The sequence below is a fragment of the Plodia interpunctella genome, chromosome 27, assembly GCF_027563975.2.
Source record: "Plodia interpunctella isolate USDA-ARS_2022_Savannah chromosome 27, ilPloInte3.2, whole genome shotgun sequence".
In the NCBI taxonomy this organism is placed as follows: Eukaryota; Metazoa; Arthropoda; class Insecta; order Lepidoptera; family Pyralidae; genus Plodia; species Plodia interpunctella.
In genome coordinates this window covers 198,736-216,308 of record NC_071320.1, presented here as the reverse complement: position 1 = coordinate 216,308, position 17,573 = coordinate 198,736, and the positions used below count along the sequence as shown (strand labels likewise).

Below are 17,573 nucleotides of genomic sequence, written 5' to 3'. Positions count from 1 at the left end.
GCATACTCATATTATAAATGCGATCTCCTTACAGTCTTATTGCTCATGGCTGAAGGTCGTGGTCATTAAGTGTAATGACACACACAACTACTCTCTTGGCTTTTAATGGAGTGTTTTGCCATGGCTCCTCCATTTCATTGGCATGGGTTACGATGTTTTCATTCACAGGAACCAAGTGGCGATCGAAGAAAACAGTTAAATTATATGAGCAAATTTGGTGTGGTATACTATAAACAAAGGACATAAGTAGGATTCGTTCCTGGGATCTTTTGGTTCACAAGCTCCTTACCACCATCGCTTTATTATCTTTTCAAGTCGCCTAAAGGCATCTGACATGACGACTACCTACTGTCAACCAGTGTGCAGGTTTCCTCATGATACTAACTCATGGCTTTCGATTTTAGGCGAATGCTTCTAATAAATGCGAGTAATTTATCGGATAAACAGCAATTGTTAGCTTTTAAAAGGTTGTGTATAAAAAAACTTTATTTTTGTTTAAAAAATAGTAACAAATTATTGTCTGTCACAAAGAATCACTACTAACCTACATTTTACTAGCGGCCCGCCCCGGCTTCGCTCGGGTGAAAACATAGTAAATTATACACGTAAACCTTCCTCAGGAATTATTTATTGGTGAATATCCGTGCAGTAGTTTTTGAATTTATCGTGACAAGAGAAGATTGGTTTTATAATATGTAAGGTACACTTATATACTTATTTCTCACAAATACGAACTAGGACAAACCGATTAAAAAATACTACAGGATTATGCTACACTAGAGAATTGGTTTTATTAGAAAGTATAATAAAATTTTCTATTGGATTCAGTTGCCATAATTTACTAAAAACAAAGATGGCCACCAAAAAAAAAAATACATTGCGGTGCAACTAGTATACTTATCGTGATGTTATTTTTATTCCCAAAAGTCTTGTGTATAATTCTTATATAAAATATTTATGATCCACGGGCGAATCTTACTGACTTTGATGTACGTAGTATGATCTTCAATATTTTTGACAGCGACGCCATATTGCTTGCCGCCATCATACAGCGGACTGCCGCGGTTTACCTGAGAATGTACGATAAAAATTAAATATTCTTTATTCAATTCAAGATGATATACATCCTACACTTTGGAGATCTTCAACTGTTGAGGAGTTCCGTTGGAAGCCGATCCTGGGTACGCCCATACATAATCCATTAATATGGCGTGTGGTTCCGCGCTGAAATAAGACTCACTCTTCACAACCATCGATACCATCTTCAGTGGCTGTCATATGAGGTGAATAACGGACACAACCTTAATAGCATTCCCAGGGAGGGTTGACGTCAAGCAGGTGGTAAAACACAAATCTTCAATATTGAGGTTATATTCCACGCTGCCCTCGGGCTCGCGGCGTCACAGCCCCGAAAGTAACCGGGAACATGCGGAGAAGAGAGAGAGACAATCCTAAATCGTAATCTTACATAGCATTTGTTGCGTTGTACGATCGCGCAAACCATGGTGTTCGCGCCGAACAGACCCAGCGCAGAGATCGGCGCGTTCTTGCATAGGGAGCGCATGACGATGTGCGATCTCTCTTGCTTGAGCCAGCTTCTTGAGGCGTCCTAAAATTAAAAATAATAAATATGTATGTATAAATACTAGCAGCCCGTCCCGGCTTCGCTCGGGTAAAACCATAATAAATTAATACACCTACATTTAACTCTTGATTCACTCTATTTATTTAAAAAATCCCGCATCAAAATCCGTTGCGTAATTTTAAAGATAGGGGCAGACCGCGGGAATCGTCTTTGTTTTACTTTATGTAGTGATATAAAGTCGTCAGTTGCGTCCACTTTTACGAATATGAAAATCCTTATTGTGATCTCTCCTGTGGAAATGTTTTTTCCTGGATATTGTTGCCTATTAGTGCTTTAATCGCCTCGTACAACGACGGGAGGATGTGTAATGGTCCTATTCTTCCTATTTTTCGACGACCTCGGTGGCGCAGTGGTAAAGTGCTTGCCTCTGAACTGAGAGGTCCCGGGTTCGATCCCCGGTTGGGTCATGATGGAAAATGATCTTTTTCTGATTGATCCGGGTCTTGAATGTTTATCTATATATGTATTTGTTATAAAATATAGTATCGTTGAGTTGGTATCCCATAACACAAGTCTCGAACTTACTTTGGGGTTTGCTCAATGTGTGTGATTTATTTATTTATGTATTTAAAAATTATATTCTAAGGCGGAACCACACACAAGTTCAATGTTTGTAAATAAACAATATAACCAACCATAATCCAGCACGTAGTCTTCATCATGTCCCCCACTTCCATTTGCTCGACGGCGGCCATCTTGATCAAGCTCACTGCCGCCCCCAAGCGGATCGCGGTCGAAACTTTAATTAGTCCGACATCGAAGAAGGTTCTCTGAAGGCGGTACGAGGGGTGCGGGACGAGTTGGCGGATCGCTTTGTATTCGTCGCCCACAAGGACTTTGTGTTGGTAGCTTGGGAATAACAAAACATATCAAGTTTTATTAATTACTGACTTTTACCCGAGGAATCGCCCGAGTGAATTTTCCACGGGAAATACTTTTTCCCGGAATAAAATGTCCTTCTCCGTACTCTTGAGTACATTTACTTTCGTAGGTACTATTGCGCTCCGGGGTATATATTTTTTTAATATTTCTTACTCGCGTTGATATTTTTTTAATATTCTTACGTTTTTATGCACAGTATCTACAAAGTGCCTTTGACTAAATTCTACGGAAATCGCGTTTTTTCGGTATAAAAGTATGTGTTAAGTTAATCCAAGCATCATATACTCATAAACTTTTGCCCTTAGGTATATATTTGCGGGATATATAAAATGTAATTCGTGGGAGTATACCTATAGGTGCTCATATAGCAACTAGATCTTACGATATCATGTCCCCTGTGTCAGTGTGGAAGCACGCGGCAGCCGTCAGCACGAAGGACTCGTGTATGACAGTGCCCGAGCACACGACGCCACCATCTTGTGACGTCAGGAACGCCACGAACGTCAAGCGAGGCTGCTTGGGCCGAGAGCGGCTCCGCGTGAAGTCGAGATGCGACGCTGTTGAGATGTTATCAATATTTAAGAATATATGACGGGCTTACTGTTCCTGCAGCTTCGACCACAGCAGCTTATGTTAGGCCTCAGGGAATTCTATATCTATTCCAGATTTTATAAAAATCGGCGCGGCGATTTAACCGTAAAAACGTGACACGAAAGGCCAGACTTTCACATTTATGATAGATGGATCATTGTTTTTTTGACATTCAAACGAACATTATACGACTCCAGGATTCTTCCGTCTTCAGCCTAGAAACCCGGTAACGCGTAAAAAATTATCATAAATTTAGCCAGGAGGTAGCTCAATTCTCACATATTTTGTTTAGTTAATCGTGTTCTATATTTGTTTATCAGCAGTCGATCACAAAACATGTTTTTGTGTAGTACTTATTGACCATGTACTTTGTTATTAGAAGAAAAAAAAAGTGGTAAACACCTCTGGCATTACAGGGACCAACAATGTTAAAATAAAGAATTTCTTCTCAGCAGTGGTCTTTCCAAAATGCCAGTAATTACTGAACAAATGACTTGACTTCACAACTCCACAGGCTGTGCCAAAAATAATGTCTAACATGTAAACACTCACCGCTAAGCCCGTGTATGTTGAGCAACAGCAGTCCCCACACGGCGCGGCGCGCCATCGCTATCAGAGTGATAAGCTCGTTATCAGCGGCTAATATCGTGGAGTCCCCTCATAACGGAATTTCCTTTTTTCTCCGTATTTATAATGGCTAAAGTAGTAATGTTTCGGCGTAAAGTGTTGTCAAAAACAAAATTACATTAATATCATAAAAGTGTACTGTGTTAATATTTTACTTAAGGAAATAAAAATTGTACGTTCTGTATTAGGACTAAAGAAGAAGTGGTAGTGGTGCCGCGAAAGTAGTCTGTCCCGTAGCACCAAAGGTATTTCTAAAGAACTCAAATGTTTATCAGCATTGGTTTTAAGAAAAATGCCAATTGCATCAGTTGTGATTGTTTGTTAATTGGCGGAGATCCTGTGGCGCGTCGAGACAGCGGACAGCGGAGATTGAAGAATGTCAATTGTATAAATGCAAAGATTTTGGATAATGCAATTAGAGTTTATTTATTTTTGTATAGATATTATTATTCTGTATTAATATTTTTTTATATACTTAATATTTATGAAATAATTAGAACCCGCCATTGTTTTCAGCTAAAAGCTCGAATGTTTGCGAAATCCGGGCCCGGCGCCATTGCTCCGTAGCGTCGGCGTAGCGCATTGCCTTTCCGTTGTTTTCCATAGATTTGATATTGACGTGCATCGTATCAACGCCATTTATATTTTAAAAAAATTGCTCCTTTTACGTACGATAGAGCAAAATTTCCATATATGTGGCGTGTGGCTCCGCCATAAAATAGAACCTTTATATCTTCCCGCGGATGTCGTACGAGGCGACTAAGGGACACACAGCCTAGACAATATTTCAATCAAGGGCGGTTGACGTCAGAAATCTTCAAAAAGTTAGAAGCTTCAAAATGTTAACGCTTTTATTTTACGCTGACCCCGGGCTTCGCGGCTTCACAACACCGAACGCAACATGCAGAAATGAGAGAGAACTAATTTTCCATATAAATGTAGTCGATAGCGCTATGAATATCAAAAACTACAACAATTTTGGACGGATATTATAATATACACTAACCTTAGAGCCTGATCTTCGAAAATTCACTGACTGGAACAGGTATCACGGCACGAAAATGTATAGTTACCACTTGTGATAAATTGTAGAACATGAAATGATTTTTTTACTAAATCACTGTATAAAATTATTTTATGTAATGAAGCGGTTTTATTGCCAAGTTTTACGGCTTACATAGTGTAATGAGAATTACAAGTTTAACGCAGGTTTCTAATGGCATGCGAGCAACTGCGCCTGCTCGACACTAGGCGGCGTCCATTGCTCCGTTGCGCTCCGAAAAAATCACGAATATGGAAAAAGCAGTGTTTATTCATAACGAAAACATGGTTAACAATTTCTTTTGGTAGCTAGGCTACATATATATTAGTTACGATGTAAGTTTTAATTTTGATGTAGTGGTCCCATGACCACTACACAATAAAAATTCTTAGTTAAAAGTTATTTTTATGATTTTACCTCATAAACAATGGTGTTTTTGTGGTAAAATCAGAAAAAAATAACAGAAACGATTACGTCACTGTCACGTAAACGTTACTTATTAACGTATAACGTAACTTTATTTTCATATAATTATATTCTTAGGTTAAGAGAAAAATCTCTGACTTAGTACAAAAAATGGCTTACATTCAGTCGGGGCTGGTGTACTCCGCGCAACTGACGCAGCCTCATACGTTCCCGAATGCCATGTGAATATGGCGCCAACCCTGGCGTCATCTCACTCACGGAAGCATGGTACTTAGGCGTTCACCTGAATAAACTTTATAACAACGCGTTTGTTTCATAAATGTTGTCGGAAGTGTACGATACAGAAAGTCGCCATTTTCTCGTAGTCATATCGTAGCTAATGTTTGATGATTGACACAGACTTCAGTAAAAAGTTAAATACTGGATAAATGTAAGATTATCAATCTTTGACGATCTCCCGGCATGTGGTCACCGCGCCCAGGGATCAGACACAAACCTGTGAACACAAGTATTTGTCTGCGGTTCAGGATGCGTTTCCGTTTCGGCTTCGCTCGGGTAAAACCATAATGAAAATATTATTTGAACCCCTAAACACGTTCCTCATAAATCATTAAAAACCCAGTATCAAAATTCGTTGTGTGGTTTTAAAGATCAAAGCATACATAGTGACAGACAGACAGCGGGACTTTGTTTAATGGTGTTGTCAACTGAAACAAGGAAAATAAAACGCAAAATTAGCAAAATGCATGGCACATTTAATTATAATTATTTATTTTTATAATTAGACTTTTGTAATTATATTTTTAATCTATGCATTTGAATGAAAAATCAAACGCTCTAGGCTGGGAAATAAAAGCCTCATTCATTGTACACAAATCGCCGGGACCGTGCGCGCCAATAAATTATTTATCGGAAACAAACTGTCTTCGCTTAAATTATAAGAACTTATATTAACGCTAACTGGAAGAGGAGTCAACTAAACTAAACTAAAATTGAATCGAAAGAGTGTCTTAAAAACTAGGATTATTAAAAAAATATTTTGAACTTTGTCGGGTTCGCGGCGTCGCTCGGGCCGAGTGCGGAGCGACCTCTGTCTGGTGTCGCTAGCTGCAATCTGATTTTCATTTCTGGCGACAATTATTCTGTCAAAATTGACAGGTTTTATATAATGTGTGCGTTGAGATATACAGATCTATAAAACGCACAGAGCTGTAGCTTCTTATTAAATAGATGGAAATACAAATCGCTCCATAACAGACCGAGACGACATCAATTGGGTATAGTGACGTAATTTCATCGATATTTCGTTAAACATCGATAAAACCACATCACTATGTTTTACAATAAAAAGAATCTTATCTATATAATACACGTTAGCGAATGTCCGACTAGCTGCGGCGTGCTCAGCTCGTGCAGCGACTGGAGTACGCCGAGTAGCCGGCGGGTGTCACGATACTGTCATGAACGTATAATAATTTAGAGAACAGAATATCCAATATTGAGCTTTTTATTTACAACATTATGCTTCGTCGTACTGTCGCGCTGTTGACATTATATATCACAGGTTGATTGCATTTCGTGTTTGTTATAATTAGTGTCATAAAATAATGTTACTATGTCAAAACGGTTTTGTAAAGATGTCATGCTTTATTAGCCCGATTAATAAAGTCATTGTGAAGAAATATTAAATATTTCTATTCATTTTCGTAAATTATAGAACCATCTTATTCATAAACAGGTTAAAGTCTACTTTACAATATGACAAAACGAAACAAGACATATTTTAGCTTATAGTATGCTTCAACATTTTATGAACAATAGGGTAAGTATATTACGTTCTGTCAAGGAAAAAAGTTAAATATAACGTCACATTTTGAGTTCCTCAGCCAATTAGAGATCAGCATTTAACAATTGTCATGATTGGCCGATAAAATACGTCAAATTTGACAAGTAACTTTTTGATAGTAATTAAAAAAAAAAATCAATTGCAATGTAATGTCAACAGCTGGAGCCAGTCTCGCGTCGGCGCTCACTGCTTACATCACGATATCAATTTGACAATAGAGATACACAATGTATGTCTATTTCATCTGACAAATACGTTAATCATTCATATATTCAATTTTTAGCTTTTTAAAACTTCCATATTAGATAAATTCATCGAATGGTTTTCATGCTAATTTAGAAATTATTCTATAATATATATATATATATATATATATATATATATATATATTCTTGGTAAAATTCACACAAATGAATGACGCACGCAGTGAGCCGCCGCAACGTAAAGTGAATAATAATAAACTTCGTCAAATTCGTATATACCATGATTTGATAAAAAACAGCTACCAAATAAATCTAAAAAAATATATAATGTGTATAAAAATAATACTAGCGTCGGTCGCCCGGACCGGCGCGATAAAAAAATGTCTAAATATGACAAAAAATAACCGAAAATATAACGATTTTCCACTGGAGTTTTTGTACGAAAAAGATATTCTCTCTTAAGTACTTCCGTAAGTTAGCAGCCATTTGTTTTTTTATATAAAATAAAACGAATAATAATAATAAAAAAGAAATCATTCGCTTGAAAATGTATGAAACTCCAGTCAAACACGTCGCAGAGATTGATAATATAAATAATACTGGACTCGTCACTGTTTCCTCATAACTGGGACATTTTTCCAATTAATCGATAGGGATAAATTCAATTGGTTCATCGGGAGCGTCGACTGAATTCACACATTTCCACAACTCGATAAATACTCGTAAACGCACCTTTCTCAATCAAAAATCACATAATATGCTTAAAACGTTAGGGAACACATCGCCGGGGCTTTATTGTCAGCGTTGTTAGTACAACGGTATGTCTTCAACTGTCATCGTCTGGTAATCTCGGACGTTGTTCACATCGAGTGTGACTCTCGTCCAAGCGAATTAGACCGATATATTAGTTGACAAATATACGTGAGAGATCTGTTTTCGCCCGACAAAAACAGACCCATTTAGAGAAACTTAGTATCTATCCACTAAATATGAAATAAATTGTAAATTTGGCATAAAGCTACTAAGTTCCGTGAATGTACGTATTAGGGGCGGTAAAGACGGCGGGGCGTGTAGAAACCCCGACGGCGAATCCCCGAACGACTTATCCCTACGCTTATGGCAGCGAAAAAAAATATTTAAAACCGTAATTAAAAATATCTTTCTCGATAGATTAAACTATGTACCTATACATAAATGTAAGTCACTAATATTTTACAATTTCCGCGTCGGGAGCCTAGCCATAGAAAACTATAACTACGCTAAAAATATACAATCTTAACGCTACAGAGTCCTTTCACTACGCACTGCTCTTCTTCGGGACGACGAGCGACTCGTGAAACGATACCACGAACCAGTTTATTATATACATTATATTATATAATATACAAGGTTTGTCAAAATCACATTGTTTCAATGGCAAAATTTGTCCATCACATTGAATTTAAATTGAAACTTGAGAAAAAATTATACTCGCGTATTCATTTAATTTACTTCATTTAAGATGTGAAAGTAATGGACTGATTTTGACATTAAAATTAAAAAATATTTTTATTACACTTACTAAAATAGTAGGACGTTATATAAATATTATATACTTATATATATTAAAATTCTACAGTCGATCGACCTAATTTCAATTGTAAAATTAATAAATACACATCGAATCGAGCCACCGTTTCACGAGTGTGAAGTAGACGATGCCATGTCTGCCATCTAGCTAGCTACGCGTATTACAAAAACAATGATTTTATAAAAATAGAGTTAAAAACTAGAAAATATAGTTAAACGTTTCAAATTTAAATTCGATTGTTTAAAAAAGAGAGAATGATTAAGTACTATCACATGAAAATAATAAAATAAAAAAGGCATTTCATATTTACATTGTATAAATCATTGACCAATTGGATCCACCCGATGGAGTAATTGAATTGATTCAATCGGTACGCAATCATACGTAGCTAGCGTGTTGTGTGTGGGGCGTGGGCGTGGGGGTGGGGGGAGGGGGGAGGGGGCTAGGGCAGCGCGTAGTGGGGGCCGACTCGTCGCTATTGTTGCTGGGGGGGGCCGGTGGGGGGCTGCCCGGGGAGCTGACCCATGCCCTGGAAAAAATAATTATACATTCACACTTGAAACATTAAGTGTCAAAACTCGACCTGGAAGAGTTTCCTTCTTTGGTCAACTTCGTAATATTACATTTATATATACGTTTTGTGTGAAATCTAATAACATGTTGAAATATTTCAAAACTCTAGAGTTTGGACGATATTGTGGGCAAAATCTTTAATTTTGCTGTAACAATGCCGAAAATTGGATCAAACATAGAAATTACGTTTTTTCATTTTATTCTAATTTTATTCGAACTGTTCGAACGAGCACAGCTAGCAATTATTGCAATCGATCTGAAACCATTTTGGTGAAATGGACAATTTGGTGCAGCGGTCACTCCGGTAATGGGACATCTTAAAGTGTACTGATTTTTCTGAGGCTGTAGTCGTTTTCAGAATTAACTATATCAAAATGTCCCCTACATTTCGAGCTTTCGGCAACTAGAGGCTACAGACTACTGACCGGCATGGGCTGGTAGTGCTGCAGCGGCGCCGCCAGCAGTTTGGGCGCCTCCTCCGCCTTCTCTTCTTCGCGCCGTTTTAGGCACGCCGCTTTTGGATTCAGATTGCGTTCTGTAAAAAATACAAAATGTTTAATAAATGGGGGCAACTTGTTTTTTGTAGGAATGTCTCACAGTCAACCGGAAACTTTTTTATCTTTTTATTGACCTGAAATTTGTTACGATTATTTTAACGATTGACACAAAACTATATTGATAAGAAAAAAAAACAAAACATACATAAACTTGAAAATATATTTGTATGCGCAAAGGCAACATATCGCTTTGAGTAATATATATCTTTTAAAATAATAATAGGTACTAAAAAGCTTGTATAGTAATATAATTTTATTAATTTATATAAATAATGATAAGACTTAAGGCAATTGGACATGAATCAAAGCGAATTCCGCTTTGATTTCGCAGTCCACGAAGCCGACACTGACATGATAAAGTGGATTGATAGCCAACCTTTCATTACTTTTTGCTGCATAGAAAACCATTCGCAAATAAATATGGCAATCCAAGCCACCTTACCTCTGACTTGTTGCTCCAGAGTCATGATGACCTCTACGGCCATGTTCAAGATCCCCAGCTTGGTCTGCGGCTTGTCGCTCTTGAGGTGCGTCATGCACATCCGGCCGAGCTCCTTCAGCGCCTCGTTTATGTCTCTTATCCGTATCCTGCCAGGAAATCATTTGTTACTATCCACCTATGTAGCAATTGGTTCCTGAGCAATCCAATTGGTCTATAGGGATGAGGAGAAAAAGAAAGGAAATTAACTTAGAGACTAAAGATCAATCTTAGATTTCCTTGATTAAATTTCGTTTCGTTTAATCAGATTATTTGTAAGCAAAACTTAGGTTTCGTTTGAATAAAAATACACATGCGAAACAACACATAATATTTGGTCACAGTATGAAAAATACCACATTGCTGTCTCATAACACCGTTTAATTTTTATGTGCCGTTTCATCAGAAATGTAACTTTGAATTTTCATACAGCTTGATGCTGCTATGCTTTACATAAGATATAAAAGTATAAATTAAGATATTTCCGATTTTGATCAAAAACAAAACATAAAAATTAATTCACTATAAATTTACAACAAGGTATATAAATGTATAATTGATTCATTCTCTTTACATGTTATTATAATGTGACTTTACACTGTAAGTAATCTATTACACAGACTGATACGAAAATATTCAAGAGTCCTTTTTAAATTTCATTTCCTCGTTTTTCTTTGAACTTCACTACGTATTTATTACCCAGCATCAACTCCGTCACCGGCCACCGGCTATCTCTGACAATCGGTTGTAGACAGAGAAAGCTATAAACATCGTCATATCTTCCAATGCAATACAAGAAAAGTAACGCGTACTAGAAATAAAAAATAATTTTATCCCTTGTCGCGTGCCACCTTTTACGAAATGCATACCATCTACCGCCATATACTGGATAAGCGTAAATTGTTCGAGAAACAGTATGTAGTTCTATCTCATGTTGTATACGCTCACTTTTGTCGATAGCTTGTAGCACTATTTGATGTGGTTACGCTCCACTTGTCTATAGCTTTCTCCGTCTAGTCAATCTGTATATCTGTTACCTCTCTCTCGCGTTGTTGGCTTGCCGCCTCTCCTTCTCTCTGAGCGCTTTGGCGTGTGGGTCCGCGTCGTCGTCGCCCTCGTCCGCGGACGAACAACTAGCGGATAATCGTCATAGTCAAGCAATTGATAACCAACCATGTTTAAATTGAGTGTTTGAATGCCTTGATCAAGTTTAATACAATTTTATTGCAAATTTTTGTCCAGCGTTTATCAATGTCATGTTTTATAATTATAAGTTTTGGAAATTGTTTATCTTTATTTATTGTTTCTTTGTCCCTACATGAAAAAATATATCGTTGTAAATATAGACGGGGAACATCGAGCCACGTATCGATATGAGCAAATTTTAAAATATGTTGTTTACTGTTTAACATTAAATAGAGACAACAATGATTCTATACAGCCTTTTTATAAAAAATCTAAAGAGTGATAAATTTTAGCTGTCAATACGTCTGTAGAACATTTTCAAGAAAAAATTATTTCTCTAATTTATTTCGGCTTATTTGAAGTTACATTTTTAAAAAATGAACTTGATCAAGCAGTCAAGGTAGCCAACGCCGCCGCCGAGCCTGCAAGAGAACCGAGCGTGTTACCTCGTCCACGGCGCGCGAGAGAGAGCCGCCGACCTCCTGTAAGTCTATGTCTTACTGTGAGGAATGATTGTGACGTTACTGTACTTGTGACGTTAGGTGCTGCGACATCTTGGTAAAAGTAATGCAGTGTGGGTTTATAATATAGTATAGCACTGTTAGGTTGTGATTTAGCTGCAACGACAGGATAATGAACAAGATAGAATAGATGGAGAAGGTAATATTTATTTATACAATCCTGAAAGTGCCTGAGTCAATATTATATAATTCAGTGACGATGTAAACAGTTTTCGTCAGAACCTTTTACTTCCAAGATGTCGCAGTAAAGGAATGATGATAATGTTAGCCACAAATGAGATGTACTAAGTTTATTTACACAGCACGAGACAACGTGTAGTAAAACCATAGAGAGATTAATGAAAACTATAAGAATAGATAACTTTGACTGAGGCGACCCTGCTATCATGCTATTTCAAATATTATATAAATTTACAAAATTCGTCCATAAATTAAAAAAAGCTAAATAACAATATTTGAGAATTAAAAATCAAATTAAACCAATTTAATCATAGGAATTCAATTGACTCATAGGGACCGCTGAATGTGACGTAATTTTTCACTTACCAATTCCTAAATACACAAAAAAATATCGAACTTTGCATTGTGATAAAATACAAACTCTCTATAATTTTAAAGTGATATTTAACATATTGTGACTCAACTATTAGAATGATGCTTCTGAAACTAAAAGTGTACACTGTTTTGTTAGTAAATTGATATTTATAGACGAGGAAAGTTTGATTGCGGGTTTCCACACACACATGATGCGGTCTAATACAAAAATAAATCATAGAATCACAAACATCGTTAAAGAATAATTAGAAAAATAAAATCATAAAAAAAAAATAAGCAAACAAAAATTGAAAGGTAAAATTTTTATGTGGAATCCCATATGCGGATAGAAATTATTGAAAATCAAGAGTCATATCAAAGCAAATTATAGTAAAAAGTATAACTGATGAAGGTAATCTGACAATATAATCGCGTTTAACAGAGCATGAAAGAGCGTGAAAGAGAATGTCTCTTGATTTCCAATTAGACAAGTAAAGCAGGAAGTCGATGAAAATTAAATATGTGGTTGTCAAAATGATTCCCTCTCACTTTTTTTTCTAAACACAATTATAATTTGTGCTAAATCACTTTTCCATTACAGTTTTGCACTTTATTTTTATGGCTGTTGTTTTATGTTGTCTTTAGAAAAAACCATCCAATCATTTAGACAACGCCCCCCCCCAACAGATGCCGCACCTCTCTCGCACGTTGTTGGCCTGGCGGCGCTCTCTCTCGCGCGCGGCCTTCGTGTCCGGGTCCACGTCGTCCTCGTCCGCGGACGAGCAGCTGCGGCAAGCGGCGTTTGTTAATATACACTACTCTCTCTCTCTCTCATCTTCTCGGGTGCATGGGCTGTGACGCCGCGAAGCCCAACGTCGTAATAAATAAACCAATGTTTCAAAAATAAACTGTTCTTTCTTTTCAGTTTTAAAGATTCGGCTGTGTTGTAATGTTACAACCGACCACCCGCCTGTCGTCAAGTGGCAAAGAGCATGTGTCCTCCCTTAGTACAACGTACTATCTCAATTTTATGTATATTTATCAAGAGCCAAATAATTTATAGAATTTAAAAGTTGAAGACTCGTTGGGAAAGGATTTAAGTAAAAATATGCTTAAAAACTAAAGGCATACTTAATGTATAAGCATTCTTTCCCAAAGTATGACTGTAATTGCATTAAACGCAAAGTTTGTGGCCTGGGTCTCTTTCCTTATTGTCTCGCACACTTCAAACCGGAATAACAATGGTGTTCGGCGGCAGACATTGATGAGAGCGAGGACATTTGTACAGAGGTCTATCGCTGGTGTATTGTCAAAGTGCTATAGGACACGAGATCGACCCGGCGAGGTATCAGTATAGACTATAACTCACTATCTGCGCGCGCGCTTGGAGCCGGCGGCCAGCTTGGGGTCGGAGCCCGACGACGACGGCTTTGACTCCAGGCCCGAGTCCGGGGGCTCTTTGCGCTTCTCTGTGGGGGACAAGGACGGGGTTAGTGGGCGGAGAATTAATGTTATGTGTGTGTACTCAGCAGTGCGTGAGAAGGGGTTGAAATGATGATGATGTTTGCGTGTCTCTCTCTCTCACCCGTCGCGGTTTCTTCAGCCGTTGATACTTCTTCGTCTCTACTTCGTACCCAAAAAGCGCGGGCTTCATGATGTCTCGATAATTTTTCACATCATCAACCCCACTGGGTTTGCCCCTTCTGCCAGGCCCGGGCGGAGACGGCATTGCCAGACAAACAAAGACATTTGTTTCATACGTAAATTGTCGATTTTCGCAAGTCGTGGCCATATCAGAACACACACGAACGCATTTGAACTCTGTTATCTAGGAAATAGCAGCAATACTGACTGGTGTTGGGCAGCAGATGCCGCTCCAGCTTGACGGGCTCGTGCAGCGCCAGCCCCGCCACCGCGCGCCCGCCCGCCGCTGCGAACATTGTAGTTTATCGTCCCCTATCATTTTATAACCACAGGGTGTGCAGCCAGTAAATCTATGCTACCACACTAATTCCGAGTGAGCGAGGGCTACAAAGCAACTTGGGGCCGAAAATACATTTTATGTATGTATGTTTGTTTGTTTGTTTGTTTGTTTGTTTGTTTGTTTGTTTGTTTGTTTGTTTGTTTGTTTGTTTGTAACGCGATAACTTTCGAACCGTTGGTCTGATTTTGATGAAATAAGAAAAAGGTATGTAGGATCTGTCAATAGAATTTTTAAGTTCATAATTTTAAGGGCATCAAAATCGGTTAAGTAGTTTTTTAAATATTCACAAATTTTGTAAAAACTCCACAAAATTCATTGTTGGCGAGGTCTAAAATTAGCGGCGCGGCGAACAACTAGTTAATGACCCTAGGACAAACATTGAGTACCGCGGGCGAAGCCGCAGACAACAGCGTCGTATCAATGCAAGGCCACTGTCGGACAAAGGCCTCGCTTGGCGCTCGTCAGTTCCTGACGTCAAACGTAGGCTACCGAGAGATAGTTAACAAAAGCACTGACCGTTGGGCGGCGGGTGGTGGTGGTCCTGCGGGTAGAGGTCGGGCGCCTCCGCGTGGTTCCTCAGCACGTTGATGGCGTCGTCCAAGCGCTCCTCCATGCGCGCGCCCTGGAGCATAACACAATCGTTGATACAGAATTGTTTATCGCATGTCACAAACTTCAAGATGTTACATAAGTACTAGTGATTTAATAGCTTTTTTTCGATTGGACCATCACTTTTGTTTTCAGTATCATTAGTAATAATAGAAAATATCGAATGCGTATAAAAAGTAAAATTTTCACATACCTATATTTCATTTAGATAATGTTATATACCTATCCTATATTAATACATTACATGTGTTTAGAAAGATATACAATCTACAAATACATACTATGCAGTAAGTTCTATAAACACGAATGCAAGATTTATAATAAAAAAAAAAAAAAACAAACAAAAAAGAAACAAAAATCAAAAAGCCACTGCAAACTGTTCGACTGTCATGCTTTAACATTAACAATTCAAATATTTCAACAATAGTACGGCTTCATAATTTAACTATTTAGCTTAAACTGCGGGGAAGTTGGTAGCGGAATATGATGATATCATAAAAAAGTGAATCAGTGAAAATTTTAATTCAAGGGAATTAAAAATAGTTTCTGAGAAACCTTTAACAAGATATTCTTTGCGTAAGTTCCTATTTAAAATTGAAATCATAATAAATAATGGATTCTTTTTCCGCTACTACATTTTCCCCCACTCTGAGATTGACCAAAAAATTAAAACACCTCGTCATATTGCTCAAAAATATAATTATATTATTTATCTTATTAGTTAAATAGAATATCATAAACACCAGGCAAATAATGTAACTTCATTGCTTAAAATCTATTTATGGTAAGACGCTACCGCGGCTATCAATATGGCGTAAGACGATTGGTGTTTCAATCCGCAGCCGTGTTGTAAACAAAAGGGTACTCACGACGACGTCGGAGTGCTCCCGCAGGAACACCATCGCCTCGTCGAGCTGCCTCGCCTCGGCCGGCGCGCCCTACACATGCCGGCGTTAGCGCGAGCGGCTCACGGGACATGGGGGGGGGGGGGGGGGGGTGTCACATAAGTGCGACAGGTCATTATAGTTTTTACGAGTGTGTATTCTGTTTTACAGAGAAGATTGCAAGCTATTTGTAAGTTTACGAAGTTGTAAAAAGTACGCCAAGTTGCGAAATAAAATTACTTATACAAAGAAAGAAAATTCTCTCATAAAAAAAGGGCGGAGCATTGACTCCACCTATCTGCGTAAGTCTGAATAACGAAAATTTACATAGTATGGCGACCCAAAAAAAATTGGAAAGGGTCAAGATATAGAACCTCTAACCACGGTGCTGCAGAATCATTTCAAAATGGAAATCAAAGTTAAGAAATAACAAATCTTCGTAGGAGGAGGAACGCACATTTAATCATCACAAAATATTAATTTCTGGTTAAAAGAAAGCGTAGATCTACAACATCAAACTAAAGATCAGAAAATGTATCTATCAACATACTACAAGCTACTAGATATATGGAACAGCATGTCACGTGACCGCGCTCGCTGGGGGTTCAAATCAAAACACGGACATTACGCAAACAGCGTGCGATGCTAACGTTAATCAATGTATAAATCGATAGCATAAATTTCTAACAAGATATTGATCTTTGATACATTAAAAAGGATTTGAATAATGAAAAAAAAAACTCTATCAAAATATATTTGCTTTCTTAATCTACTTTTTAGAATGTTAGCATCACACTAAAATATTAATACTAAAAATACAAATGGAAAAATCAATGAATTACCAAAAAAAAAAACATGTTACTAAGCTTAAGAAAACGTTGAAAATCTCTCAAAATAAAACAATGCATCAAAATATGCGAAACCTTTTTTTATTGATAAAATTTGGGTAATTCACAATTGATTCAAAGAAACTCAATATTGTAATAAGAATATTTGACACAAGGCCATGTGAAAAAAGGTATCACATATTATAATTTGTCTGAATATCGCATTAAAAAAAAGAACAAATTTAGTACAAACATGCAGGCCGCATGCGGCTAGATTCTATGGAAAAATTTGGAATTATGTACAATATTATTAATTTTTATTTGATGCTTCACGACATGAAAAGATTCGAAGACATCAAATTCAATTGATTGATGCTTGTTTTAAAGCTGTTGCTTGTTTGCAAGAGTGTTTCTTTATTATTACTTATATATGCCCTAATTATAATTGATTGTGTGAGGTACGTACGTTATCCTAGATTACATGAGTATTTTTCGAATAGGATTGTATGATTTTTAGACTTTTTTCTCCACTAATTCATTTCATTTGTAACGATGAACTCTAGCTAATCTGAAGCACATTTAAGAGCAA

General features: G+C 37.4%; 2 protein-coding genes across 15 annotated transcripts in view; both read right to left on the bottom strand.

Annotated features, from left to right (window-relative positions):
- Positions 1–766: 766 nt before the first annotated feature.
- Positions 767–4,910, bottom strand: LOC128681513 (complement factor D-like). Its single transcript, XM_053765478.2, has 6 exons — positions 4,752–4,910; positions 3,671–3,815; positions 2,910–3,084; positions 2,281–2,494; positions 1,469–1,609; positions 767–1,070 (listed from the first exon to the last, which is right to left on the bottom strand). The coding sequence occupies exons 2-6, from the start codon at positions 3,723–3,725 to the stop codon at positions 915–917; spliced, it is 741 nt and encodes a 246-aa protein (XP_053621453.1). The 5' UTR covers positions 3,726–3,815; positions 4,752–4,910; the 3' UTR covers positions 767–914.
- A 4,254-nt stretch (positions 4,911–9,164) lies between these two features.
- The window catches only part of da (daughterless), a 78,463-nt gene continuing 70,054 nt past the window's right edge, over positions 9,165–17,573 (bottom strand). For 7 of the 14 annotated variants that reach the window (XM_053765475.2, XM_053765477.2, XM_053765464.2 and 4 more), the window contains 9 exons: positions 16,143–16,211; positions 15,181–15,286; positions 14,533–14,610; positions 14,050–14,149; positions 13,377–13,466; positions 11,478–11,573; positions 10,405–10,550; positions 9,831–9,940; positions 9,165–9,361 (listed from right to left, as the gene is read on the bottom strand). In XM_053765475.2, coding sequence (XP_053621450.1) covers positions 9,308–9,361; positions 9,831–9,940; positions 10,405–10,550; positions 11,478–11,573; positions 13,377–13,466; positions 14,050–14,149; positions 14,533–14,610; positions 15,181–15,286; positions 16,143–16,211 — 849 coding nt within the window. In that variant the 3' untranslated portion in view covers positions 9,165–9,307. The remainder of the gene's footprint in view (positions 9,362–9,830; positions 9,941–10,404; positions 10,551–11,477; positions 11,574–13,376; positions 13,467–14,049; positions 14,150–14,532; positions 14,611–15,180; positions 15,287–16,142; positions 16,212–17,573) is intronic. The other 7 variants (XM_053765469.2, XM_053765468.2, XM_053765470.2 and 4 more) reach the window with 6 other exon arrangements.